This window comes from Schistocerca gregaria, chromosome 3 (assembly GCF_023897955.1).
Source record: "Schistocerca gregaria isolate iqSchGreg1 chromosome 3, iqSchGreg1.2, whole genome shotgun sequence".
In the NCBI taxonomy this organism is placed as follows: Eukaryota; Metazoa; Arthropoda; class Insecta; order Orthoptera; family Acrididae; genus Schistocerca; species Schistocerca gregaria.
The window spans coordinates 425,455,713-425,480,797 of record NC_064922.1 but is presented as its reverse complement, the minus strand read 5'-3'; the positions used below and the strand labels follow the sequence as shown (position 1 = coordinate 425,480,797).

The 25,085-nt window shown below is 40.6% G+C and overlaps 1 protein-coding gene across 2 annotated transcripts in view; it reads right to left on the bottom strand.

Annotated features, from left to right (window-relative positions):
* Positions 1–25,085, bottom strand: part of LOC126354772 (15-hydroxyprostaglandin dehydrogenase [NAD(+)]-like) — a 93,347-nt gene that overhangs the window by 55,466 nt on the left and 12,796 nt on the right. For both annotated transcript variants that reach the window (XM_050004668.1, XM_050004667.1), the window contains exon 3: positions 21,845–21,951. In XM_050004668.1, the coding sequence (XP_049860625.1) occupies positions 21,845–21,951 (107 nt within the window). The remainder of the gene's footprint in view (positions 1–21,844; positions 21,952–25,085) is intronic.

Below are 25,085 nucleotides of genomic sequence, written 5' to 3'. Positions count from 1 at the left end.
ATCACAACACCAAACATCAACAGTAAATCCACTCGAAACCAGAGCCAGGCAAATGTCAACAATGAGCAACGACCAGAACGCAGTACCGCCGAGATGGAAACGAAATCCAGAGCAAGTGCCAGACTGACTGCACTAGGACAGAGCGGGTCCCTATATACGAAACCAGTGGGAGCGGCTATTGGCCGCTGTCCACACCTGGCGTAGAGGTGGAGCCCTCACTGTGCGAGAGCCGCTGCGTGGAATAGCCGCCACGGAGGTGGAGCCCTCTATGGGCTGACCGCGTCCATTTGTTCTGGCGCGTGTTCAACTTCCGTGGCAGAAGGTACTAGATGTTTGATTTGTGATCCACCGTTAGACACCGCGTGACCCATCTTGCATCCGTTTTTGAACATCCAAGAGTGCAGATAATTGAAGTCACACTTCCTTTGCTGATTGACAGATGCAGCACCAACTACCGAGTCATAATGTGTCTGTCCTCACAAATGGCAACATCAGCTCGCTGCAACATGTCAGGTTTGACAGCAGTGGAGGGTCTCCCTGACTGCTGCAAATCATGGAGCTCCACTGAACCACCTTCTGATGACCTCATCCTCCATGCCCAGTGTGTAACTGTACTTCTGTTGGCAGCCAATGCTCCACAGACTTAGTGCAAGCATTTCCGAATATTTCCCATAATGTCTTTCTCTGCAGTAAGAAATTCCATGATGGCACGCTGCTTGTAATGTACATCACCTATAGACACCATTTTCAAACTGCCCTGCAGCTATGCTATCTGTCAGAAGTGACGGAGACTTGGCGCACTCACTCAGGAGAGTTCAAATAAAACATATGTTACATTTCGCATTCATAGCACTGTTTTCGGCAGAGAAAAGAAAAAGGTGCATTACTTTCTGGGCAATCCTCATACTTCATGCACTTTTGATTGGCGATCAGTGTGAATCATATGATAGGTCTTCAACAAATTCATCAATAACCACTTCTGTTGTGTCTTCAGCAGTGCCCACCAAAAACAAGAAAGATGTTCAACCATTTTTATATTTGTTTTACCAGTATCTATCTGTTATTACTCATGGTGAAAGGTCACTATAAACAGCAGTAATTTCATTTTTATCTAATCTCACATTTTTCCATCCAGATCTAGATTTACACACAAAGAAAGGTTAATGGCTACCACACCTGTAAATTTTTGTTTTTGTTTTAACATTGTCTAACATACATGGTGGCTATGGTGTAACATGATGATTCTGTAAAATAACATGTTCCACTTTCAACCGATCAAGCCGGCAAAGATGTTCATGGAAACCTGAAGCATTGTTTACACAGTTGTTAAATGTGGTACATCCCACTGTGTGTGCTTCAGTTTGCTGTATGTGCAGATTGGGTGGAAAAGACATCAGCTCAGAACATTGACAAGGCATGCAGCCCTGCTTATGCTTCAGCACTGTGGCATGACAAATCCTTGAAAATCACAGAGCTGAGGCATAGGTGACAATGTCAACAACACAACGACTGAAGAAGATATAAAAGCTGTCATTCTCTACAGTCAAACCTGTACAGGAATACTTGTTGCAGTCTATGTTGAGCTACCAGTTCTGAGAGGTCTGCTTCACCTTCAACTGTAACTGTAGTAGTGCAATGGAAACGTTATGCTTATAATACGGAAGAATTACTGCAAAAGTGACAATGTCAGTTTAGTAGTTCTCTTTCAGCACCTGCCCACTGCAAAAGGTGAAGAAGTCTCACATCATGGTCTAGTAGCACTACATAGCAGGTCCACTACAGCGAATAACTTCAAGAGCAGTGACTACAAGATATTCTTAAGGTAAAAGTTGGCACTCATATCAACCAGGTGACAGATTGTGCATGGAGTGTAGCACTTAATACCAAAGCCACATCCGTCACACTCCGTGGCACCTGACAGTAACACCAACCAATGTCACCTGTCTTACTGAACAACCCTGGTAACAATACAATGGGTTACTCTTTTAACTGGGTCCGAAAGTAATGATTACTAATAGTTTACACTTAAACTGTATGGCGGAATGAGCTATTATGTCACTCTTCTCTTCAGAATTGTCTTCTGGAGAATGTATCTTCTTATATTACATAGCAACCATTTCAGATTGATTCCTGTAAGTTGTCTGCAAGTTAGCAAATACAGTATAATAATGATTTGTTTTCTATTTTTTTTAATAGCTCCAGAACAGTACTACTTAAGACAGCACTAGAAAATCTTAACAAAATGCAGAAAAAATTGTAGAAGATCAACACTGGATGCAGAGAACAGCAATTGGTCGTTAACATAAGTGTAAAATAATGGACATAAATAGGTAAAAAGACCCATTATTGCCCTATTCCATTGTTACTGTATAATCACTGGAAACAGTCACATCAATCAAATATCTGGGAGCTTGTGTGCAGAGTGATTTAAATGGAATGGCTACATGAAGCTTATTGTACGGAAGGCTGATGTTCACAGGAGAAATCATCCAAAAAGGGAGTAACTTATAAAAACCTTTTTGATCGATATATGAGAGTTGCTACTCAGTCTGGGTCCCTTGCCAAGTAAGACTGACAGAGGAAACAGTGAAGATTCAAAGAAGGGTCTGGCATTTCATCACAGATTTGTGCAAGTGCAAAAACATCACAGAGGTGCTAACCCAAATCCAGTGGCAGATGCTATAAGAGGGGCATTACGCAGCAGGTTTGTGATGTGGTACATCCATTCCTGAACACTTTTTATTCAAGAGGTGCCAGGTGGTTATACAGTATCCATTTTGGAGGCTTACTTTCAAAGGCTGCTCCATTTGGTGAATGGAAACCATGTAGGAAATTTTACCAGAATGTAGGTTACCTACAATTTACCAAGGTGTATGGATGCCGGTGTTGAAAATAAATAGTAGCATTCTTTCATAATTTTCACCATCAACTGCTTCAATGTCTTTAGGTAGGAGGGGGAGAGCATATAGCCAGCATGTGTTATTTATACACACAGCCATCCCTTCTTTGGTTGTTTCACCACTAAGGTCCTCTTTATGGTGGAGAGTGTATCCCATTAGTTCAAGGGCATCAGAGTTTAAAATATGCCTCCTAGAAAAATAAATAAAGTGTGTTTCCTGTGTTGGAAGTTGAATTACTCCACAAGTGCCTCCTTAATTAATTCTGTTTTGGTACATTCACTAGTGTAAGTGTTTTAAATCACTCATGTAACAACCCTTTTGCTGAAATTTATGGAGTCGTGCAGCACTTTCATAAATGGTACTCATGAAGACATACCACATTTTGCAGCTGTGTACCTTGATATGATAAGGAAGCACTTCATATGTATTTCACCAACTAAAGTTACTGCCATATCACACAAGGCATTCTGGATATACAACAGTGATAGTTTATCAACTATAACATGCCGTCACTCACATTTGTGACAAAAAATATCTTTTGGGAGCTGGTCTGTGCCCATAATTTCATCTCATATCTAAGGTGTTTTTTCAAGGTGGCTTAATTCAGGACTTTTCTTGTTGGGCTGGGTATTACTACTGTCCAAAAACATACCCAAACCACTGGTATTTTTTTCCTTTTGATGATATAGTATTCATCAATGTTCCATACGCAACTAGTGATATATAAACACATGTTGTTGTTGTTGTGGTCTTCAGTCCTGAGACTGGTTTGATGCAGCTCTCCATGCTACTCTATCCTGTGCAAGCTTCTTCATCTCCCAGTACTTACTGCAACCTACATCCTTCTGAATCTGCTTAGTGTGTTCATCTCTTGGTCTCCCTCTACAATTTTTACCCTCCACACTGCCCTCCACTGCTAAATTAGTGATCCCTTGATGTCTCAAAACATGTCCTACCAACCGGTCCCTTCTTTTTGTCAAGTTGTGCCACAAACTCCTCTTCTCCCCAATTCTATTCAATACCTCCTCATTAGTTATGTGATCTACCCATCTAATCTTCAGCATTCTTCTGTAGCACCACATTTCGAAAGCTTCTATACTCCTGTTGTCAAAACTCGTTATCGTCCATGTTTCACTTCCATACATGGCTACACTCCATACAAATACTTTCAGAAATGACTTCCTGACACTTAAATCTATACTTGATGTTAACAAATTTCTCTTCTTCAGAAACACTTTCCTTGCCATTGCCAGTCTACATTTTATATCTTCTCTACTTCGACCATCATCAGTTATTTTACTCCCCAAATAGCAAAACTCCTTTACTACTTTAAGTGTCTCATTTCCTAATCTAATTCCCTCAGAATCACCCGACTTGATGCTTTTGTTGATGTTCATCTTATATCCTCCTTTCAAGACACTGTCCATTCCGTTCAACTGCTCTTCCAAACCTTTGCTGTCTCTGACAGAATTACAATGTCATCGGCAAACCTCAAAGTTTTTATTTCTTCTCCATGAATTTTAATACCTACTCCGAATTTTTCTTTTGTTTCCTTTACTGCTTGTTCAATATACAGACTGAATAACATCGGGGAGAGGCTACAACCCTGTCTCACTCCTTTCCCAACCACTGCTTCCGTTTCGTGCCCCTGGACTCTTATGATTGCCATCTGGTTTCTGTACAAATTGTAAATAGCCTTTCGCTCCCTGTATTTTACCCCTGCCACCTTTAGAGTTTGAAAGATTGAAAGAGAGTATTCTAGTCAACATTGTCAAAAGCTTTCTGTAAGTCTACAAATGCTAGAAATGTAGGTTTGCCTTTCCTTAATCTTTCTTCTAAGATAAGTCGTAAGGTTAGTATTGCCTCACGTGGTCCATCATTTCTACGGAATCCAAACTGATCTTCCCCGAGGTCCGCTTCTACCAGTTTTTCCATTCGTCTGTAAATGATTCGCGTTTGTATTTTGCAGCTGTGACTTATTAAACTGATAGTTCGGTAATTTTCACATCTGTCAACACCTGCTCTCTTTGGGGTTGGAATTATTATATTCTTCTTGAAGTCTGATGGTATTTCGCCTGTCTCATACACCTTGCTCACCAGATGGTAGAGTTTCGTCATGACTGGCTTTCCCAAGGCTGTCTGTAGTTCTACTGGAATGTTGTCTACTCCCGGGGCCTTGTTTCGACTCAGGTCTTTCAGTGCCCTGTCAAACTCTTCACACAGTATCTTATCTCCCATTTTGTCTTCATCTACATCCTCTTCCATTACCATAATATTGTCCCTAAGTACATCGCCCTTGTATAAACCCTCTATATATTCCTTCCACCTTTCCCCCTTCCCTTCTTTGCTTAGAACTGGGTTTCCATCTGAGCTCTTGATATTCATACAAGTGGTTATCTTCTCTCCAAAGGTATCTTTAATTTTTCTGTAGGCAGTATCTATCTTACCCCTAGTGAGATAAGTCTCTACATCCTTACACTTGTCCTCTAGCCATCCCTGCTTAGCCATTTTGCACTTCCTGTTGATCAACGTTTGTACTCCTTTTTGCCTGCTTCGTTTACTGCATTTTTATATTTTCTCCTTTCATCAATTAAATTCAATATTTTCTCTGTTACCCAAGGATTTCTACTAGCCCTCGTCTTATTTCCTACTTGATCCTCTGCTGCCTTCACTACTTCATCCCTCAAAGCTATCCATTCTTCTTCTACTGTATTTCTTTCCCCCATTCCTGTCAATTGTTCCCTTATGCTCTCCCTGAAACTCTCTACAACCTCTGGTTCTTTCAGTCTATCCAAATCCCATCTCCTTAATTTAGCACCTTTTTGTAGTTTCTTCAGTTTTAATCTACAGTTCATAACCAATAGATTGTGGTCGGAGACCACATCTGCCCCTGGAAATGTCTTACAATTTAAAAGTTGACTCCTAAATCTCTGTCTTACCATTATATAATCTATCTGATACCTTTTAGTAGGATTCTTCCATGTATACAACCTTCTTTTATCATTCTTGAACCAAGTGTTAGCTATGATTAAGTTGTGCTCTGCGTAAAATTCTACCAGGCGGCTTCCTCTTTCGTTTCTTACTCCCAATCCACATTCACATACTACGTTTCCTTCTCTCCCTTTTCCTACTGACGAATTCCAGTCACCCATCACTATTAAATTTTTGTCTTCCTTCACTACCTGAATAATTTCTTTTATCTCATCATACATTTCATCAATTTCTTCATCATCTGCAGAGCTAGTAGGCATATAAACTGGTACTACTGTAGTAGGCATGGGCTTCGTGTCTATCTTGGCCACAATAATATGTTCACTATGCTGTTTGTAGTAGCTTACCCGCACTCCTATTTTTTATTTATTATTAAACCTACTCCTGCATTACCCCTATTTGATTTTGTATTTATAACCCTGTATTCACCTGACCAAAAGTCTTGTTCCTCCTGCCATCAAACTTCACTAATTCCCACTATATCTAACTTTAACCTATCCATTTGCCTTTTTAAATTTTCTAACCTACCTGCCCGATTAAGGGATCTGACATTCCACGCTCCAATCCGTAGAACGCCAGTTTTCTTTCTCCTGATAACGACATCCTCTTGAGTAGTCCCCGCCCGGAGATCCGAATGGGGAACCATTTTACCTCCGTAATATTTTACCCAAGAGGACGCCATCATCATTTATTTAATCATACAGTAAAGCTGCATGCCCTCGGGAAAAATTATGGCTGCAGTTTCCCCTTGCTTTGAGCCGTTCGCAGTACCAGCACAGCAAGGCCGTTTTGGTTAATGTTACAAGGCCAGATCAGTCAATCATCCAGACTGTTGCCCCTGCAACTACTGAAAAGGCTGCTGCCCCTCTTCAGGAACCACACGTTTGTCTGGCCTCTCAACAGATACCCCTCCATTGTGGTTGCACCTACGGTAGGGCCATCTGTATCACTGAGGCACGCAAGCCTCCCCACCAACGGCAAGGTCCATGGTTCATGGGGGGGAATACACATAGAGGGAAAAAAAAACTGGTCACCTGCAGGAGGCACCACACTAATATTGTGTAGCTACACGTCTATCCTTGATAATGGACTTTATACAGGTACGATGAGTTCACAATTTTTTCAGGTATATCATAAGCAACCAAAGCCACTTGATGAGCAGATATTTTAGAAGTACAAAATGTGGGGATGCTGACTGCTGCATTTTGCACCTTGTTCCAAACAGTCCAGACACTGTGTATTAAATACCTCATGGGGTCACTGATGCATTTGATGCCTTCCATCATTTAAAAAGAGGGAAAAATCACAACTTCTTGTGATATAATACTATGTTTCCAGTCAGCTATCGTCTTGTTTCTGTGTTGTTTGGTCAATTGAAGATGTGCAGGTTTAAATGCCACTGTGAGCAAGATGAGCAAGGTACCTGAATCCAAAGGCCACTGTATGCAGCTGACTTTGTAATCTTTGCTTGGAATCTGGTTGAGATGAGCCTGCATTCAGTATCATCATCAATTCCTGCTGGATTTGAAATTGATTTTCATTGAAAATGTGAGAGACACTGCTCTAATCTCTGTTGGTAGGATTTTTTAACCACTATTCTTACACCATGTTAAAATGCTGCAAGTGACATTGGCACACTTTGAAGTTAAGAGTAATTTCTGATTATACATATATTTCATCAATCCCAACTGTTAAGGCTCAATCTTCATCCCCTGTGACTCACAGAGCTCCACTGCTCCCTCACATGCAGGTACTGGTACATGCACAGAGCTTAAGATTACAGAGGACTGGCTGCACTCATCAGCATCCAGCTCAGAGCACTGGGATTACCAAACTCATACCTATGCAACACTGACTGAGGTTTCAGAGAAGCTCGCCATTTGGCATAAACATGAAAGCACAAGGGACTTGCTGAATGCTTATGGGTGTGGCGAAGACTGCCCTCCAGCTCTTTCTTTTATCTGCTTTTGTATTTTATCTCTTCACTCATTGCCATCAATTACAGAATCCTAGACAGAAAAAAAAGATTTCAAATAAAAGTACAAGAGATTTATAAACAACTACCTTTGTGAATGAACTACACTTTTTTAAAGTTCTCCATATGTATCTCATTCTGAGATCTTCCACACAAACTAAAAATGGCGATTCTGTCGTAAATTACTTCAGATACATATCCTCATGTACCAAAATTCTGTGATCAATTTCAATGACTCCAACACAATGATTTAGTCCTACAAAATAAAATATTTTTCACATATGTTGGTTCAGGCACTCAGCTTTACACCAAGCAATGTTCACCTATAGGTCCTCCTGTGTTTTGCAACCATTTTTAAAATTGCAAATACACAAATCAAAAAATGTTTTGCATCACCTTAGTTCCGAGAGTTCCAGAACCTGTACAGAAAACTGGAATAGAGATCAACATAAACACCATTTCCACACTTCCTATAACTCATGACAACCACACATTGCACGTTGTACGAGACCTTCAGAGGTGGTGGTCCCGATTGCTGTACACACCGGTACCTATAATACCCAGAAGCACGTCCTCTTGCATTGATGCATGCCTGTATTAATCATGGCATACTATCCCCAAGTCCATCAAGGCACTGTTAGTCCAGACTGTCCCACTCTTAAACGGCGATTTGGTGTGGATCCCTCAGAGGTTGGTGGGTCATGTAGTCCATAAACAGCCCTTTTCACTCTATCCCAGGCATGTTTGATAGCGTTCACGTCTAGAGAACATGCTCGCCACTCTAGTTGAGCAATGTCATTATCCTGAAGGAAGTCATTCACAAGACGTGCACGATGGGGGGGGCGCCAATTGTCGTCCGTGATGACAAATGCATCACCAATATGCTACCAATATGGTTGCATTTCAGTCGGAGGATGGCATTCACGTATTGTACAGCTGTTACTGCACCTTCCATTACCACCAGCGACATACATCAGCCCCACATAATGCCACCCCAAAACAGCAGGGAACCACCACCTTGCTACACTTGTTCGACAGTGTGTCCAAGGCATTCACAGCCTGCCGGGTTGCCTCCAAACACGTCTCCGACAATTGTCTGGCTGAAGGCATATGTGACACTCATCGGTGAAGAGAAAGTGATGCCCATCCTGAGTGGTCCATTCAGCAAGTTGTTGGGCCCATCTGTACTGCACTGCATTGTGTCGTGGTTGCAAAGATGGACATTGCCATGGGCATCAGGAGTGAAGTTGCGCACTATGCAGCCTATTGCACACAGTTTGAGTCCCGTGGCTGCATGAAAAGCATTATTCAACATGGTCGCATTGCTATCAGGGTTCCTCTGAGCCATAATCCGTAGGCAGCGGATATACACTGAAATGTGTAGCCCCTGGGTGGCCTGAGCGAGGCATGTCATCAACAGTTCCTGTCTCTCTGTATCTCCTCCATGCCTGAACAACATTGCTTTGGTTCACTTTGAGACACTTGGACATTTCCCTTGTTGAGGGCCTTTCCTGGCACAAAGTAACAATGCAGATATGATCGAACCATGGTACTGACTGTCTACGCATGGCTGAACTACAGACAACACTAGCCATGTACCTCCTTCCTGGTGGAAGGACTGGAACTGATCTACTGATGGACCACCTCCGTCTAATAGGTGCTGCTCATGCTGGGTTGTTTATATCTTTGGACGGGTTTAGTGACATCTCTGAGCAGTCAAAGGGACTGTGTCTGTGTTACAATATCCACACTCAACGTCTATCTTCAGGAGTTATGGGAACCGCGGTCATGCAGAACTTTTTTTTGATGTGTGTACATGTGGTGTTACAGAATATCTGTTCAATTAAAAAAGTAAAAAACATAACACACATTCCATAACTCTAAAATTGATACCAGTGATAGCAGTTAACAGTTCTCAGCATATATCCTTCATCTTCTAATCCCTTTTGACATCTGTGGATGATTCAATCCTACTGATATGCCTCATTACATCTAGGGCTGGTGAGGTCACTAGGAGTGGTAAACAACACAGCATATCCGGCCAGCATGTCACGTGGGTGTTAGTTGGCCAATCTAGGCGATGTGACGCCAGGCTCCCATTCATTTCTGTTTGAAAGTTAATGGGTACATTTCCGTAACCAAATGAAATACTAATTCTGTACAACACTACTTATTCCTCAGATTGTTCATATTAGAACTGGGCCTGCTTGGAATATGAGCATAGTGATGTTCTGCCTACTACTGCCAGGTTTTTCTTTGGCGACCTTTGATACCATTCGGCCATGTGATTTATTTCAGCTCCACCTATGAATGATTTCCTCCATCACAACAAGTGGTGTCAATTCTGATTGCTTTCATTAGAGTTCTGAAAAATTCAAAAGCTCACTAACCCATATGAACCAAATATCATTTATTTTGATTTCAGTGTGTTCAACAAAGTATTAATAAACAACTTTTGTGATATCTACATCTACATCCATACTCCGCAAGCCACCTGACAGTGTGTGGCGGAGGGTACCCTGAGTACCTCTATCACTTCTCCCTTCTATTCCAGTCTCGTATTGTTCATGGAAAGAAGGATTGTTGGTATGCTTCTGTGTGGGTTCTAATCTCTCTGATTTTGTCCTCATGGTCTCATCGCGAGATATACGTAGGAGGGAGCAATATACTGCTTGACTCTTCGGTGAAGGTATGTTCTCGAAACTTTAACAAAAGCCCATACCGAGCTACTGAGCATCTCTCCTGCAGAGTCTTCCACTGGAGTTTACCTATCATCTCCGTAATGCTTTCGCAATTACTAAATGATCCGGTAACAAAGCGCGCTGCTCTCCGGTGGATCTTCTCTATTTCTTCTATCAACCCTATCTGGTACGGCTCCCACACTGCTGAGCAGTATTCAAGCAGTGGGCGAAGAAGCGTACTGTAACCTACTTCCTTTGTTTTTGGATTGCAATTCATTAGGATTCTTCCAATGAATCTCAGTCTGGCATCTGCTTTACTAATGATCAACTTTATATGATCATTCCATTTTAAATCACTCCTAATGCATACTCCCAGATAATTTATGGAATAAACTGCTTCCAGCTGCTGACCTGCTATTTTGAATGATAAGGGATCTATCTTTCTATGTATTCGCAGCACATTACACTTGTCTACATTGAGATTCAATTGCCATTCCCTGCACCATGCGTCAATTCGCTGCAGATCCTCCTGCATTTCAGTACAATTTTCCATTGTTACAACCTCGATACGCCACAGTATCATCTGCAAAAAGCCTCAGTGAACTTCCGATGTCATCCACAAGATCATTTATGTATATTGTGAATAGCAACAGTCCTATGAAACTCCACTGCGACACACCTGAAATCACTCTTACTTAGGAAGACTTCTCTCCATAGAGAATGACATGCTGTGTTCTGTTATCTAGGAACTCTTCAATCCAATCACACAATTGGTCTGATAGTCCTTATGCTCTTACTTTGTTAATTGAACGACTGTGGGGAACTGTATTGAACACCTTGTGGAAGTCAAGAAACACGGCATCTACCTGTGAACCCGTGTCTATGGCTCTCCGAGTCTCGTAGACGAATAGCGCGAGCTGGGTTTCACATGACAGTCTTTTTCGAAACCCATGCTGATTCCTACAGAGTAGATTTGTACTCTCCAGAGAAGTCATTATACTCGAACATAATACGTGTTCAAAAATTCTACAACTGATCGACGTTAGAGATATAGGTCTATAGTTCTGCACATCTGTTCGACGTCCCTTCTTGAAAACGGGGATGACCTGTGCCCTTTTCCAATCCTTTGGAACGCTATGCTCTTCTAGAGACCTACGGTACACCGCTGCAAGAAGGGGGGCAAGTTCCTCCGCGTACTCTGTGTAAAATTGAATTGGTATCCCATCAGGTCCAGCAGCCTTTCCTCTTTTGCGCGATTTTAATTGTTTCTCTGTCCCTCTGTTGTCTATTTCGATATCTACCATTTTGTCATCTGTGCGACAATCTAGAGAAGGAACTACAGTGCAGTCTTCCTCTGTGAAACAGCTTTGAAAAAAAGACATTTAGTATTTCGGCCTTTAGTCTGTCATCCTCTGTTTCAGTACCATTTTGATCACAGAGTACAAATTTGACACTACAAAATTGGGGACAAAATAGGTTATAATTCAATTTGATAGCATGGTTACCATGGATATGTTTTTAAATCGACTAACAGCTGCAATCCCTGCCACCTACTTTGTTTTTGTAGTCAGCACTGAATATGCAGAAAAGTAAAATTCAAAGCACACAATGTGGTGAACTTTTTCACTATCCATCAGCCCTTAGTTGTACTATATAGCACAGCAAATAGCCTCACTGTCAGAACCTTCAGAGTTTTCTCTTTCAGACATTCATACTCAGTTGACAACATATGTCATTAACATGCATGTGGCTGCAGCCTGATTAGAATTTTTGTTACATCGTAAACCAGACTCGAAGCCATGCTTTAAGTACTGAGAAGGAAGTGCAAATTTGTGTGCACCTGTGGACTATCATGCAGAGAGAAATTAATCAGGACTTTTCTCAACTGTCTCACCACTGATGAAGATGTATTCACAAAGACCTTTCAGCAGTCAGGTCATTGTTAGCAGAGATATTGTGAATAGTTGATGCTTTTGAAGTTCTCAAGCTGCCCAGCAAGCATTTTCCACTGATTCTGAAGTGTGTGCAATGACCCCCAGTGATGACAGACGAAATCTAACAGTACTTTTCTTCTGCTCCTAATATGACAAGCATCATGCCCCATGAACCTCTTACTGCTCCTCCTCGCATGGTTCAGAGATATCCGGCAGGACATACTTGTTATTGCCTAGTTTTCCTGACTATAACTGTGCATCCAGGTCAGGACTGCTCTCTTTATAACACTGAGTGTTGACAAACAGCAGAAGTACATCAGAGTTTGACAGGTGCCTAGCCATGTGTTTTTATGATCGAAATCAACAAAACTGCAGGTTGCGGTCATGCACTGGCTCCAAAAAAAGCACTGTTTATACAAAGAAATCAGAACTGTCCCTGTTACATTCTTGTATGTACAAATATGTATATCTCTATGATGAATCAATCTATGAACTTTATAATTGGTTTTCAATGTGCATTTCATATTGTGGGCTTGCAGGCATCATGAAATTCAGTTGTCAAGTCAAACAAAGCTCTCTGAAGGATAACTAAGTAATCAGAACAGTACCTTTTCTGTGGTTTCAAATCTGTCTGTAGAAAATATTTTTGGACTTAATGTCTATTCCGCTTTTCTATCCAACATACTGTTAATGCCAACCAGCCTTCATGGGCATGTCAAGAAACTGACACTTTATGTTCACAATTTGTGCAATTATTTGAGCCTGACCTAGGGACAGTCCTAAAATTTCAGGCAGGCATTGCTTTAATTGTTTTGTTTTTTTTTAATTAAGATCACCGTATTAAGTTGTCCTTTTGCGAGAAAGTGAAATTGGAATTAGGCTGGAACAACAGCAATTTCCCTTCAGTCAATGGACCTCTCTTTCAATGGTCATACTTAAGCCTGGTGACAACCTACATCAGTGTGGCGACTAAAATTATGAAATGGATTCCTATATCTTACCTGAAACTCATTAACTTTTCCAAATTAGCTGGTGGTCAGTTCTTTTAGAAAACTAATCCGATGGAGGACTTTTTCCAGCTTCTGTAACCAAGGACTCAGGTCACGAGTGAACCTGCTATTTTCCAAAGGTTTTCAGAACAGTCAATAGCATATACACTGATGGGGACAAAAGATCACAACACCAAGAAGGAGTTGTGTGACAAACTAAACCTTGTAGGCATTTTCCTACATCTGAAAGGTGACATCTATTCCAATGTTGTGCCGGTCGCATAAGAGTGACGCTAACAGCACCACTATGAGGATGCGAATCAGGTTTGCGATAAATACACACTGTAACGGTCCTGAGTGTTAATAACCTTTGAGATTGGACATGTTGAGCTGATGTTTGCCGCGAATGCCTTTAAGATGACACAAACACCATTATCAACACCCCTACCAAGATTGAACAAGGTCATGAAATAGGGTTGCAAGAAGTTGGATGTTCTTACTGGGATACTGCAGAAAGAGTCAGCAGGAATGTAGCCACCATACATGATTGCTGGCAGTGATGGCCACGAGAATATACAGTCACAACGAGTTCAGGCTCCAGACAGCCAAAAGACACTACGGAAAGGGAAGACCATCACATTTGGCATATGGCTTTGGTGTATCATTTTGCATCTACAGCAGCAACGTGAGCATTATTTGACACAACAGTGACACAAGAAACTGTTAAAAATTGGTTACGTCAAGGACAAGTATGAGATAGAAGCCCTTAAGCATGCATTCCACTAACTACAAAGCACCGCCATTTGTGACTTCAGTGGTGTCAAGTGAGGAGGCAGGAGGGCCGTGGAGAGGTCTGTTGTATTTCCTGATGAAATCTGGGTCTGCTTCAGTGCCAGGAGGCCAGTTGAAGACCTGTAACCAACCTATCTGTGTGCTAGCATGCACATTCACATGACACCAGGTGCACTCTTGTGGTTGTCAACACACACCCTGGAAATTTGAACATCTGGTAATTTGACCTGTTGAGCCACCATTCATGAACAACTTTCCAGGGTGTGTTTTCCCACATGATAACGCTTGCCCAAATACCACTATTGTAACCCAAAATGCTCCACAGAGTGTAGACATGTTGGCTTTGCCTGCTTGATCACCAGATCTGTCTCCAATGGAGCACATATGGGACACCCAAGGACAACTCCAACATCATCCACAAATAACATTAACCGTCTCTGTATCTATCGACAAAGTGCAAGAGGCATGGAACTCCATCTCACAAACTGACATCTATCACCTGTATAACACAATGCATGCATGTCTGCCTGCCTGTATTCAACATTCTGGTGGTTACACAGGTTATTACTGTATCAGCATTTCACAGTTGCAATGGCTTATCTCATGTTTACATTAACCTGCGATCTTGCAAAGTTAATTACTTAAATATGCTTTCTACACAAATGTATTCCCGAAATTTCATTACTCTACATTATTTTTTGGTGTTGCAAGTTTTTTTCCATCAGCGTATTCCTGAATAAATATACTATTTTGACAACATCCCAGTTACGGGATGTACAAATTAAGAAAATCTCTGCATTTTGTGTCATGTTTTAGTGGCTCCATTAAAAACTGTCGTAAGTACAATTTTTCTAAATGTTCATTTTTTCAACCTACCATCACTTACCAAGGATATGTGATCAGTAAAGAAGAGTTACAATCCACACAGGAATACGTTGAGGCAAATACAAGTATGTCCATTCCCGAATCTGTCTAGACCTCTGCAAGATTACCTGTTATGCCTTATATATTCCTTGGGGAGCTCTTATTGCCAATTGTTAAAATCAGCTGCATTGTGTGTTCCTTTTCAATGGTCCATAGCTCGTCTGTAGGCATTGATAACTGTGAAAACTTGTGTTATGCCTTGGTTGCCATTGGCTATGGAAATGGATGCCTCCCCTCACAGTACTGGTGCTGTCCTTTCCCATAAGTTACTAGACAGTTTCAAAAAGCCTATACCTTAAAGCAGCTTCAAGAACCTTATCTGCAAATAGATAATAAAATGCCAGCTATCAGTTTTGGAATGAGTACATTTGGCAGTTTCCTTTATTAAAATAGTTTTCACTTAGTAACCATCAACAAGCCTTTGATCTCTTTGTTTGGACCCTAGGCTAAGCTGCCAGAATGAATAGCTTCTTCTTCTTCTTCATCTTCTTAGCATTCCAAAATAAACTTTTTAACTCCAAGGTACATGCCACATTTACAGACTATCAGACGCAACTTAATTTTTAATTTTTTTTTTAAATAACATTTTTATTACTAGAGTGTACAGGAAGACTAAAAAAAAAATCTTAGTTCATAAAACTGAACTGACCGTTAAAATCCGTGAAAATCATCTTAACTTTCTTCTCTTTCTTCTTCTTCTCCTCCTCCTCCTTTCTCTTTGACATCATTGTTGTTCTCTTCTTCACCACCATTGATAATGTTACTTCCGCTGCACTTCTTGAAAGATTTAACAATAATTTTGGCCCTCACTCTGGATCATGACTGCTGTATCCACTGACGCACTTGTTTGATTGTAGGTCATTCTAAAGCTTCCTTTGGTGTGAATTCGTGTTGGGTTTCATCTATCATCCATTTGGTCCATTCTCTGTCATAAACAGTTTACTTATCAAGACATCAAGACATTTCAATTCTGAAGTCCTCACAGAATAACAGCAAGCTCTGTATTTCCCTGTCTCAATTTCTCTTTCACAGAATTTTTCAAATGACTACTAAACTGACCTAGCACAAGAAGAAAACTCCTCTTCAATATAGTACCTCTCCTCCTCTCCCACACTCTCCTTAATTACATACCAGCTTCTTCCATCCAACCATTATCATGTATGTGAACTCTGCCCGGTAATATTTCAGAAGATTTTGGCATCGTTTTGTGCCTGAAAATGATTATTGGATTAAGTTTAGAACCATCAGCACAGCATGAAAGGACAGCATTGTATTGCTTTTTTTCCATGTCCATTTGTTTTTATGGTTACAGTTTTAGCACCTTTCATGGCAACAGTTTGTTATTCAGCACATCAAATGTCAGAAATGTTTAGTCTATATTCATTATTTGGCTTAGTTCCACACTGGTTTTCTTTTGGTGTTGGATAATACAGTGATGAGAAGATAACACTCTTTCTTCATACTCTTTCTTTCTTTCTTTCCCTTTTTTTTTTTTTTTTTTTTTTTTTGTACAGGATGCTTCAAAGACCAGTAGCACCAACCAACTCCATCCTTAAAGTCCGCTAAGTTCTGGTGTGGCGCTAGATTACAAGCATGTATTTAAATAGTTTTTGTATTAATTCCAATACCATTTTGATGGCATCCTTTAATCCATTTCAATACACCATCTAGTTTTGGCCACTTTCCATTTAGTCCTCTATTTGTATATTTAGTCTTTCTCATTTTTTCATTTCTTCTTTGCTAGCACGCCAATCGCAAGTGGTGTTTTCTGTTGGTGGAGGGCCAAAATGCTACTCAGCTCCTCTGTTTCCATGTAATTCTGCATATGCTATTACTTTCAGTTTATAGCCTCCACTGTATGAATAACTTTTTTTTCCATTATGAAACTAGTTACTAACAAAAATATTGTACTGTTACTGATAACACAAATCACATTCAGTTCAAGTTCAATGGCACTGTAGACTGCAATGACGCATCATAGGCTAGACACAGCTCTGGGTTTGTGATGGCAAGGGTGGGAGGGAGGCAATGTTAGCAAGCATGTGAATCCCTACAACTCATGTTCATCGCATCTGTACACTGCTGCGGCCAGTTGACTCCAAAGTTTCCAGATAGAGATAGGTTTCCCATGACATCAAATATATGAACTGAACAAACTGCGCCAACTGAAATTCGCCTATATTTGCTAAGGGTGCGTGGAGATGACACAGTAGGCACGAGTAATTGCAAGGTCGTGGATACTGCAAATCAATAGTGGTGAAAAGAATGTGCACAAGAAGCCATACCTTTTCGACCCTGTGTATTTCTACCCTTCAATTGTATGCACAAAAATGTTGGCTGTAACGACCTGGGCCAGACACTGTGCAACCTTGGTTATTTCAAAGTGTGTGTGAGATGGGTCCCACAATTACTTCAACAAGATGGGAAAAAACATCATCACATGGATATTTTTCATAGGTTGTTGGACCAATAAGAGGCTAAAGGTGACAATTTTCTGATCATCATCACTGACAATAAGATGTAGTATCACCACTACAAGCTGGAATCCAAAGACAGTCCACAGAGTAATTACCTGCAAATTCTCCAACAAAGAAGTTGAAGACAAAGCCAATTTCTAGGGAAAGTGATGTGCACAGTCTTCTAGCATAAGAAGGGTGTGGTTATTATTTATGTCTGTAAGTCTAACACAACTGTCAATTAATACCACACTGACAAATCCCACTGGCAACAATAATGTCAGGCTGCACAACAGAGCTGGTACTGTTTTCTATAAGCAGAGCATGAAGGCTCTTGACAAAAGTGCATAATGAATTGTGGGAGCTATGTGGAAAAATGATAGTATGTATCTGAAATCTTACTGTATTTAATGTGCTTTCTTTATCTTTCTAGTTTGCATTAAAATAAATTGGCGGCATTAGTTTCAAAATGAAACACATAGGATACTGGAGGACAGGGTTTGTAGAGAGGAGGATGGGGCCGCAGACAGTGAATTTAAGGTCGTAGGACAGAGGAGGTGGTACAGAAATAAAAGATTTGTTACAAGGACAACTTCTGTCTATGTAACTCAGAGAAGCTAGTGTTGGGCAGGGGGGCACGAGTCCAAGGGCACGGATGTGTAGCAGCCACTGAAATCTAGCATGTTGTGATCAGCATTTATTCTGCCACTGGGTGACTATGACTAACTATGAACTTGCTTGTACAGCTTCTCCTTAGATGATGATGATGATGATGATGATAAGGAGTTATGCATATGGTCTTGGCAACCTACATCCTTACACACAACTACTTCACTTCTGATGGGGAAAGTTAAACAAAAATAATCCATCCATATGCATCCCCATGTCAACCTCTTTGTGGACTATTTAGAAGAAACCATTCTACCCATCCAAAATCTCTGATCAGTTGTCTGGTTCAAATTCATTGGCAATATCTTCACAATCTGAACCTAGGGCCAAAACAGTGTCCCAGTACCTCCACAGCCTCAACACCTTCTCTTCCATCCAATTCATCTGGACCTTCTCAACACGCATTCCTGGACAGTCACCATCTCTTCAATGGCTTCAAACAAACCTCTGTTCACAGCAAGCTAACTGGCCACCAACAGTACCCACACTGTGACATCTATCATCCCTTCCACACTAAAAATACTCTCCCATGTAATCTAGTCACCTATGGATTGTGCATTTGCAATTATGTTAGTTAGTTAGTTAGTTAGTCATGTCATGTTCAGACATTACTCTCCAAGCATAGTCCGCAATCAGATTTCCCCACATCATATCCATACGTGCCCCTAATCATCTGACCATCTCCAGAAAACAACTGCAAATGAGTATCATCACCATCACTCAATACGTCTGCAACCTGTGGTCTAGTGGTCAGCGTTGCTACCTCTAGATTGCAGGATGCCAGGTTTGGTTCTTGGCCAGGGTGCAGATTTTCTATGATTGGAGATTGGGTGTTCGTCTTGTCCTAATTATTTCTTCTCATTATCATTGACACACATTTAGCTGAAGTGGTGTAAAATAGAAATATTTGCATCAGGCGGCCGAAAAACTACATACAAAGTCTTCTGGCCTACAATACCATATGATCATTTCATTTATTACTGAGGATTATCCTGTTGTAGAACAATATCATCATATCATTCACCAGCCTAATTTTACTCATCCTGTACTCGTACATTCATCTCTGTCATCATCCTCTTCCCTTTTTCTATCTTACCCTGCCTACAGCCAGAAGGAGATGACCTATGGCACATTCCTATACTGGGTACCTGCTCCCTGTCCCTCGTTGCTATTAGTCACTCTTCCCTAGCCCTCCCTCCTAAACCCCATCTCCTTTCTCCCTTTATGCACTCCATCTGACAATCACTCACCACAGTCAAGCTGCAGTGCCAGCACAATGTAGTGACCAGAAACATTGTAGCAGAGCCTATGTATGTTTATTGACAAAAGATTCGTTCAAAAGCTAGTAACAGTCTGTCTTGTTTAAGTGTGGGCTGACAACTCAGCACCTCACTTATGTGGTAAGTTATTATCTGTATTTCTTTCATCATTTATATTCCAGCAAGGAATTTTCATTAGCAGCTGATTAATTTGATTAACGTAAGATACTGAGCACACATCAACATTTCTCATTGTTAAATTGGTTGTTTGCTTGCATATTTGGAACTCAAAATTTGCACATTTTTAAAGTCCATATGTATATCATGCATATTAATGTCATCTAGGTTACAGTGATATATGAACTGTTACCATGCACATCTCAATGCACTGAGTATCAGCAGCATGGCAAGGATGATGCAACTACTACTTTCCCAGTTAACTGCTCGTGTGAGATACTGTGTACTGAAAACCATGCAAGAAAAGAACATGCTGTAATGCTGCATATACACCATGCGATCAAAAGTATCCAGACGCCCCAAAAACATACTTTTTCATATTAGGTGAATTGTGCTGCCATCTACTGCCAGGTACTCCATATCAGCGACCTTAGTAGTCATTAGACATCATGAGACAGCAGAATAAGGTGCCCCGCAGAACTCACAGACTTCAAACGTGGTCAGGTGATTGGATACCACTTGTGCCATATGTCTGTACGCGAGATTTCCACACTCCTAAGCATCCCTAGGTCCACTATTTCTGATGTGACAGTGAAGTGGAAATGTGACGGGACACATACAGCACAAAAGCATGCAGGCCGATCTTGTCTGTTGACTGACGGACCACAGACAGTAGAAGAGAGTCGTAATGTGTAATAGGCAGACATCTATCCAGACCACCACACATAAATTCCAAACTGCATCAGGAGCCACTGCAAGAACTATGACAGTCAGGTGGGAGGCGAGAAAACTTGGTTTTCATGATCGAGCAGCTGCTCATAAGCTGCACATCACACCAGTAAATGTTGAACGATGCCTCACTTGGTGTAAGAAGTGTAACTGTTGGACAAGTGAACAGTGGAAAAACATTGTATGGAGTGACGAATCACAGTACACAAAGTGGCAATCTGATGGCAGGGCGTGGGTACGGCGAATGCCTGGTGAATGTCATCTCCAGCATGTGTAGTGCCAATAGTAAAATTCGGAGGTGGTGATGTTATGGTGTGGTCGTGTTTTTCATGGAGGGGACTTGCAACCCTTGTTGTTTTGCATTGCACTATCACAGCAAAGGCCTACACTGCTGTTTTAAGCACCTTCGTGCTTCCGTTTGTTGAAGAGCAGTTAGGGGGTGGCGACTGCATCTTTCAACATGATCGAGCACCTGTTCATAATGCACGGCCTATGGTGGAGTGGTTACATGTCAATAACATCTCTGTACTGGACTGGCCTGTGCAGAGTTCTGACCTGAACCCTATAGAACACCTTTGGGATGTTTTGGAATGCCGAATTCGTGCCATGCCTTACTGACCGACATCGATATCTCTCCTCAGTGCAGCACTCCATCAAGAATGGGCTACCATTCCCCAGGAAACCTTCCAGCACCTGATTGAACATATGCCTGTGAGAGTGGAAGTTATCATCAAGGCTAAGGGTGGCCCAACACCATATTGAATTCCAGCATTACCGATGGAGGGCGCCACGAACTTTTTAAGTCATTTTCAGCCAGCTGTCCGGATACTTTTGATCACATGGTGTATCTAAGCCTTAAAAAATACATTTGATGGGATTCTCTGTAGTCCATATTTACAAGGAAATACTGAACACACAATATTTCACTTTAAATCAAGAGATTATTTTCCGTTGTTGAATTTTAGGCCAAAAAAATGAATGTAATTGACAAAAAACAACTACGCAGAAAATTGTTTGCTATATATTTCCCAAGCTACAGTTTTCCAGATTTGTCATTGTCTTTCCCCCACACAGTATAAAATTTGTGCTGTTATTCGACAGCTTACAAATGTGAAAGCTCTTATTTACAGATATAAAGACTTTCCCTGGAAACACTATTAGTACACACTTCTGTGAACATTTACCATGCAGAAATCACTAATGTTACAGGCACTATGAAACATACTATGGAAATTGTAAAAGCATAGACAAGAAACAAAGATGATTGACATTAAACAGTTAGGTACATCCAAAATACAATAACAGTTTCTGAAGGTGCTATCTTTTTGTAACTCTTAAAAATAAATAATTATTGATATTATATTTTACCAAGTTGACATCTACTTCCAGCTCCCAAAATCTGTCATTCATTATTCCAGCATTGTTTACAACAATGTCAAGGCAGCCAAATTCAGAAATTGTTGTCTGAAAAGATTCTGTAATGAAACATAGTAAAGTCACTGATTACTATCAGATTTGAAACAAAGTGTTGTAGCTTTAAAATGTGCATTCCAATTGTAGTAGGTTGTGTGTGTATTTCAGCAGTTAACTCCATGGTTGACGAAAGCTGCGAGTGTTGTTTGAAAATGTAACTTACTCACAACAAGAACACTCACCTCCTCCTTTTCAAACACAAATTTCTGTTGCTTTTATTTTCCACATTCCATTATAGGAACATTCAAACATTTTGACATTATATAGATATAATGCATTACGTACAACAACAGAAAGGAAAGACAACAATGGTTCACTAAGATTATTCCGTCATTGTGGACAAAAGACAGACTAACATTAGTTTTAAGAGAGATCTGCTAAATGGTGTGAATCACGTATGGAGCATTCACTGAGTCTCCTAATGACTCAGCAGATTTTCAAATACATGTAACACCCTAAACTATCATATTGTTGACATTTTACTGGCTGCCATATTTCTCATTGCCCCTTGGTTTTAGAACTGGGTTCTTTAATCTGTACCATGCAGTGAACTATTTTTTTTCCATATGAGTAATCATCTACAAGAGTTGCATGTTACACTGACTTCAGAATGATTTGAGAAGGGCTGAAGGATTTGAATACCACTCTTTCCAAATACAAAACATGTTAGAACAATTGCTTCAACTTATTCAACAGTGATGACCATACTGAAATTCTGTCAGCTCTCTTTGATAGCACTGTGCTGAACCAAAAAGGAATAGTTCTAAACTTAATAAGATGTCTCTAGTTAGTGTAACTGTATAACATAATAAGAAAAACTTGGTTTAGAGTGAATCTAGGGTAGACAACCGCTGAGACTCAGTGGGATGGCTCAATGGAGGTACAAGTAAAATATCACGACCTAGCAGCAGGTAATGTTAGAGGGATAGGTGTCACCAGAAATTTACTCGGAGGAGGGGGCAGTCTTTAAAATAGCCATATTTGCTAAAAATGAGTTGATCAGTTCCCATGTCATGCCACAAGAACTAAATTTCAAAGGCATGCAAAGAACGTATTATATTCCAGAGAATTGATGGTTACCTACGGTGTAGGAAAATTCTGTAATGAATAAATAGTCTGTACTCAAGATAGAGGGGGCAAATGCCACCTCTTGACCTATCAACCCACTTACAGATGCTCATGGTTACACGGTGCAAATACCAGGAAAAAAAAAATTACTGTGTCACATTTTAAAACGAAACCTACAATTATAAGCACATCAAATTCAAGTTGACAGGGCTATAACAAAGTGAGAGAATATGTCACATTTTAACAGAAACAATAAATAATGAACTGGATATTACAAGTCTGTTGACATTTGGCAATGAAGTAGCTTTCTCCACATGAAGAAATGAAAACCAGATAAGGAGAATTACATGACACTATGTACAATGCTGTGGTATATCGAGAGGTTGTAACAATGGAAAATTATACTGAAATGCAGGAGGATCTGCAACGAACTGACACGTGGTGCAGGGAATGGCAATTGAATCTCAATGTAGACAAGTGTAATGTGCCGCGAATACATAGAAAGAAAGATCCTTTATCATTTAGATACAATATAGCAGGTCAGCAACTGGAAGCAGTTAATTCCATAAATAATCTGAGTGTAGGCATTAGGAGTGATTTAAAATGGAATGGTCATATAAAGTTGATTGTCGGTAAAGCAGAGGCCATACTGAGATTCATTGGTAGAATCCTAAGGAAATGCAATCCGAAAACAAAGGAAGTAGGTTACAGTACACTTGCTCACTGTCTGCTTTAATATTGCTCACCACTGTGGAATCCGTACCATATAGAGTTGATAGAAGAGATAGAGAAGATCCAACAGAGAGCAGCGCACTTCGTCACAGGATCATTTAGTAATCGCGAAAGTGTTATGGAGATGATAGACAAACTCCCGTGGAAGACTCTGCAGGAGAGACACTCAGTAGCTCAGTATGGGCTTTTGTTGTAGTTTCGAGAGCATACCTTCACTGAGGAGTCAAACAGTATATTGCTCCCTCCTACATATGTCTCGCAAAGAGACCATGAGGATAAAATCAGAGAGATTAGAGCCCATGCAGAGGCATACCGACAATCTTTCTTCCCACGAACAATACGAGACTGGAATAGAAGGGAGAACCGATAGAGGTACTCAAAGTACCCTCCGCCACACACTGTCAGGTGGTTTGCGGAGTATGGATGTAGATGTAGATATGTAACTTTTCAGAGGGGAAATGTGAAGTGCTATGTTGTAAATGACCCCTGATTTTTTGACACTAGCAGTGCATTACAATTACTGACAGTTATGGAATATGTGAACATTACTGTGGACCACCTGCATCCAATAATGCTTAATGTCTTCTCTGATGGTGGTGGCATCTTCCAGCAGGATAACTGTCCATGCACATGGCCAGAATCATGGCACAGTGCTTTGAGGAGCCAAATAATCAATTCACATTGATCTCCACCGAACATGCCTGATCTGAACCTGATGGGGGACATCTAGGGTACTACTGGGCAACAGACACATGAACATAAACCACAGGGCTATAATTTAAGGGAACTGTATGACCCATGAGTAAATATATGGTACCACATACTTATAGAAACCTACCAAAGACTTATCTAATTTATGTCTCACAGATTCACTGCTGTACTGCATTTCACAGGTGGAGCAATATGCTATTATACAGGTGGTCATAATGTTGATAAGTAAGCCTTAACATAATATGCTGTTGTCAGGTACCCGAGCAACATTACTCATGCAGAAAGATAACATTAATGAGGTGAACATTTTTGGAAATTTTACTGCCTGTCAAAATACACACACACACACACACACACACACACACACACACACACACACACACACAAAGTGGATCACAAATAATATTTGTTTCAGACAGAGACACTGACACATGCAAAAAAGCTGTTCTTACATATACAAAAGACTGCAGCCGTTTGTGTAACAATATCAGGATTCTTCATGAGGATTCTGCACAGTGAAAACTTGTGGATTTACATCATTTCTGCTTGTTATAGCAAAATATATGCTTCAGTGAATCTCCCACAGGTCAGCAAGCCATGAAGCCCCCATATTACATAAACCTAA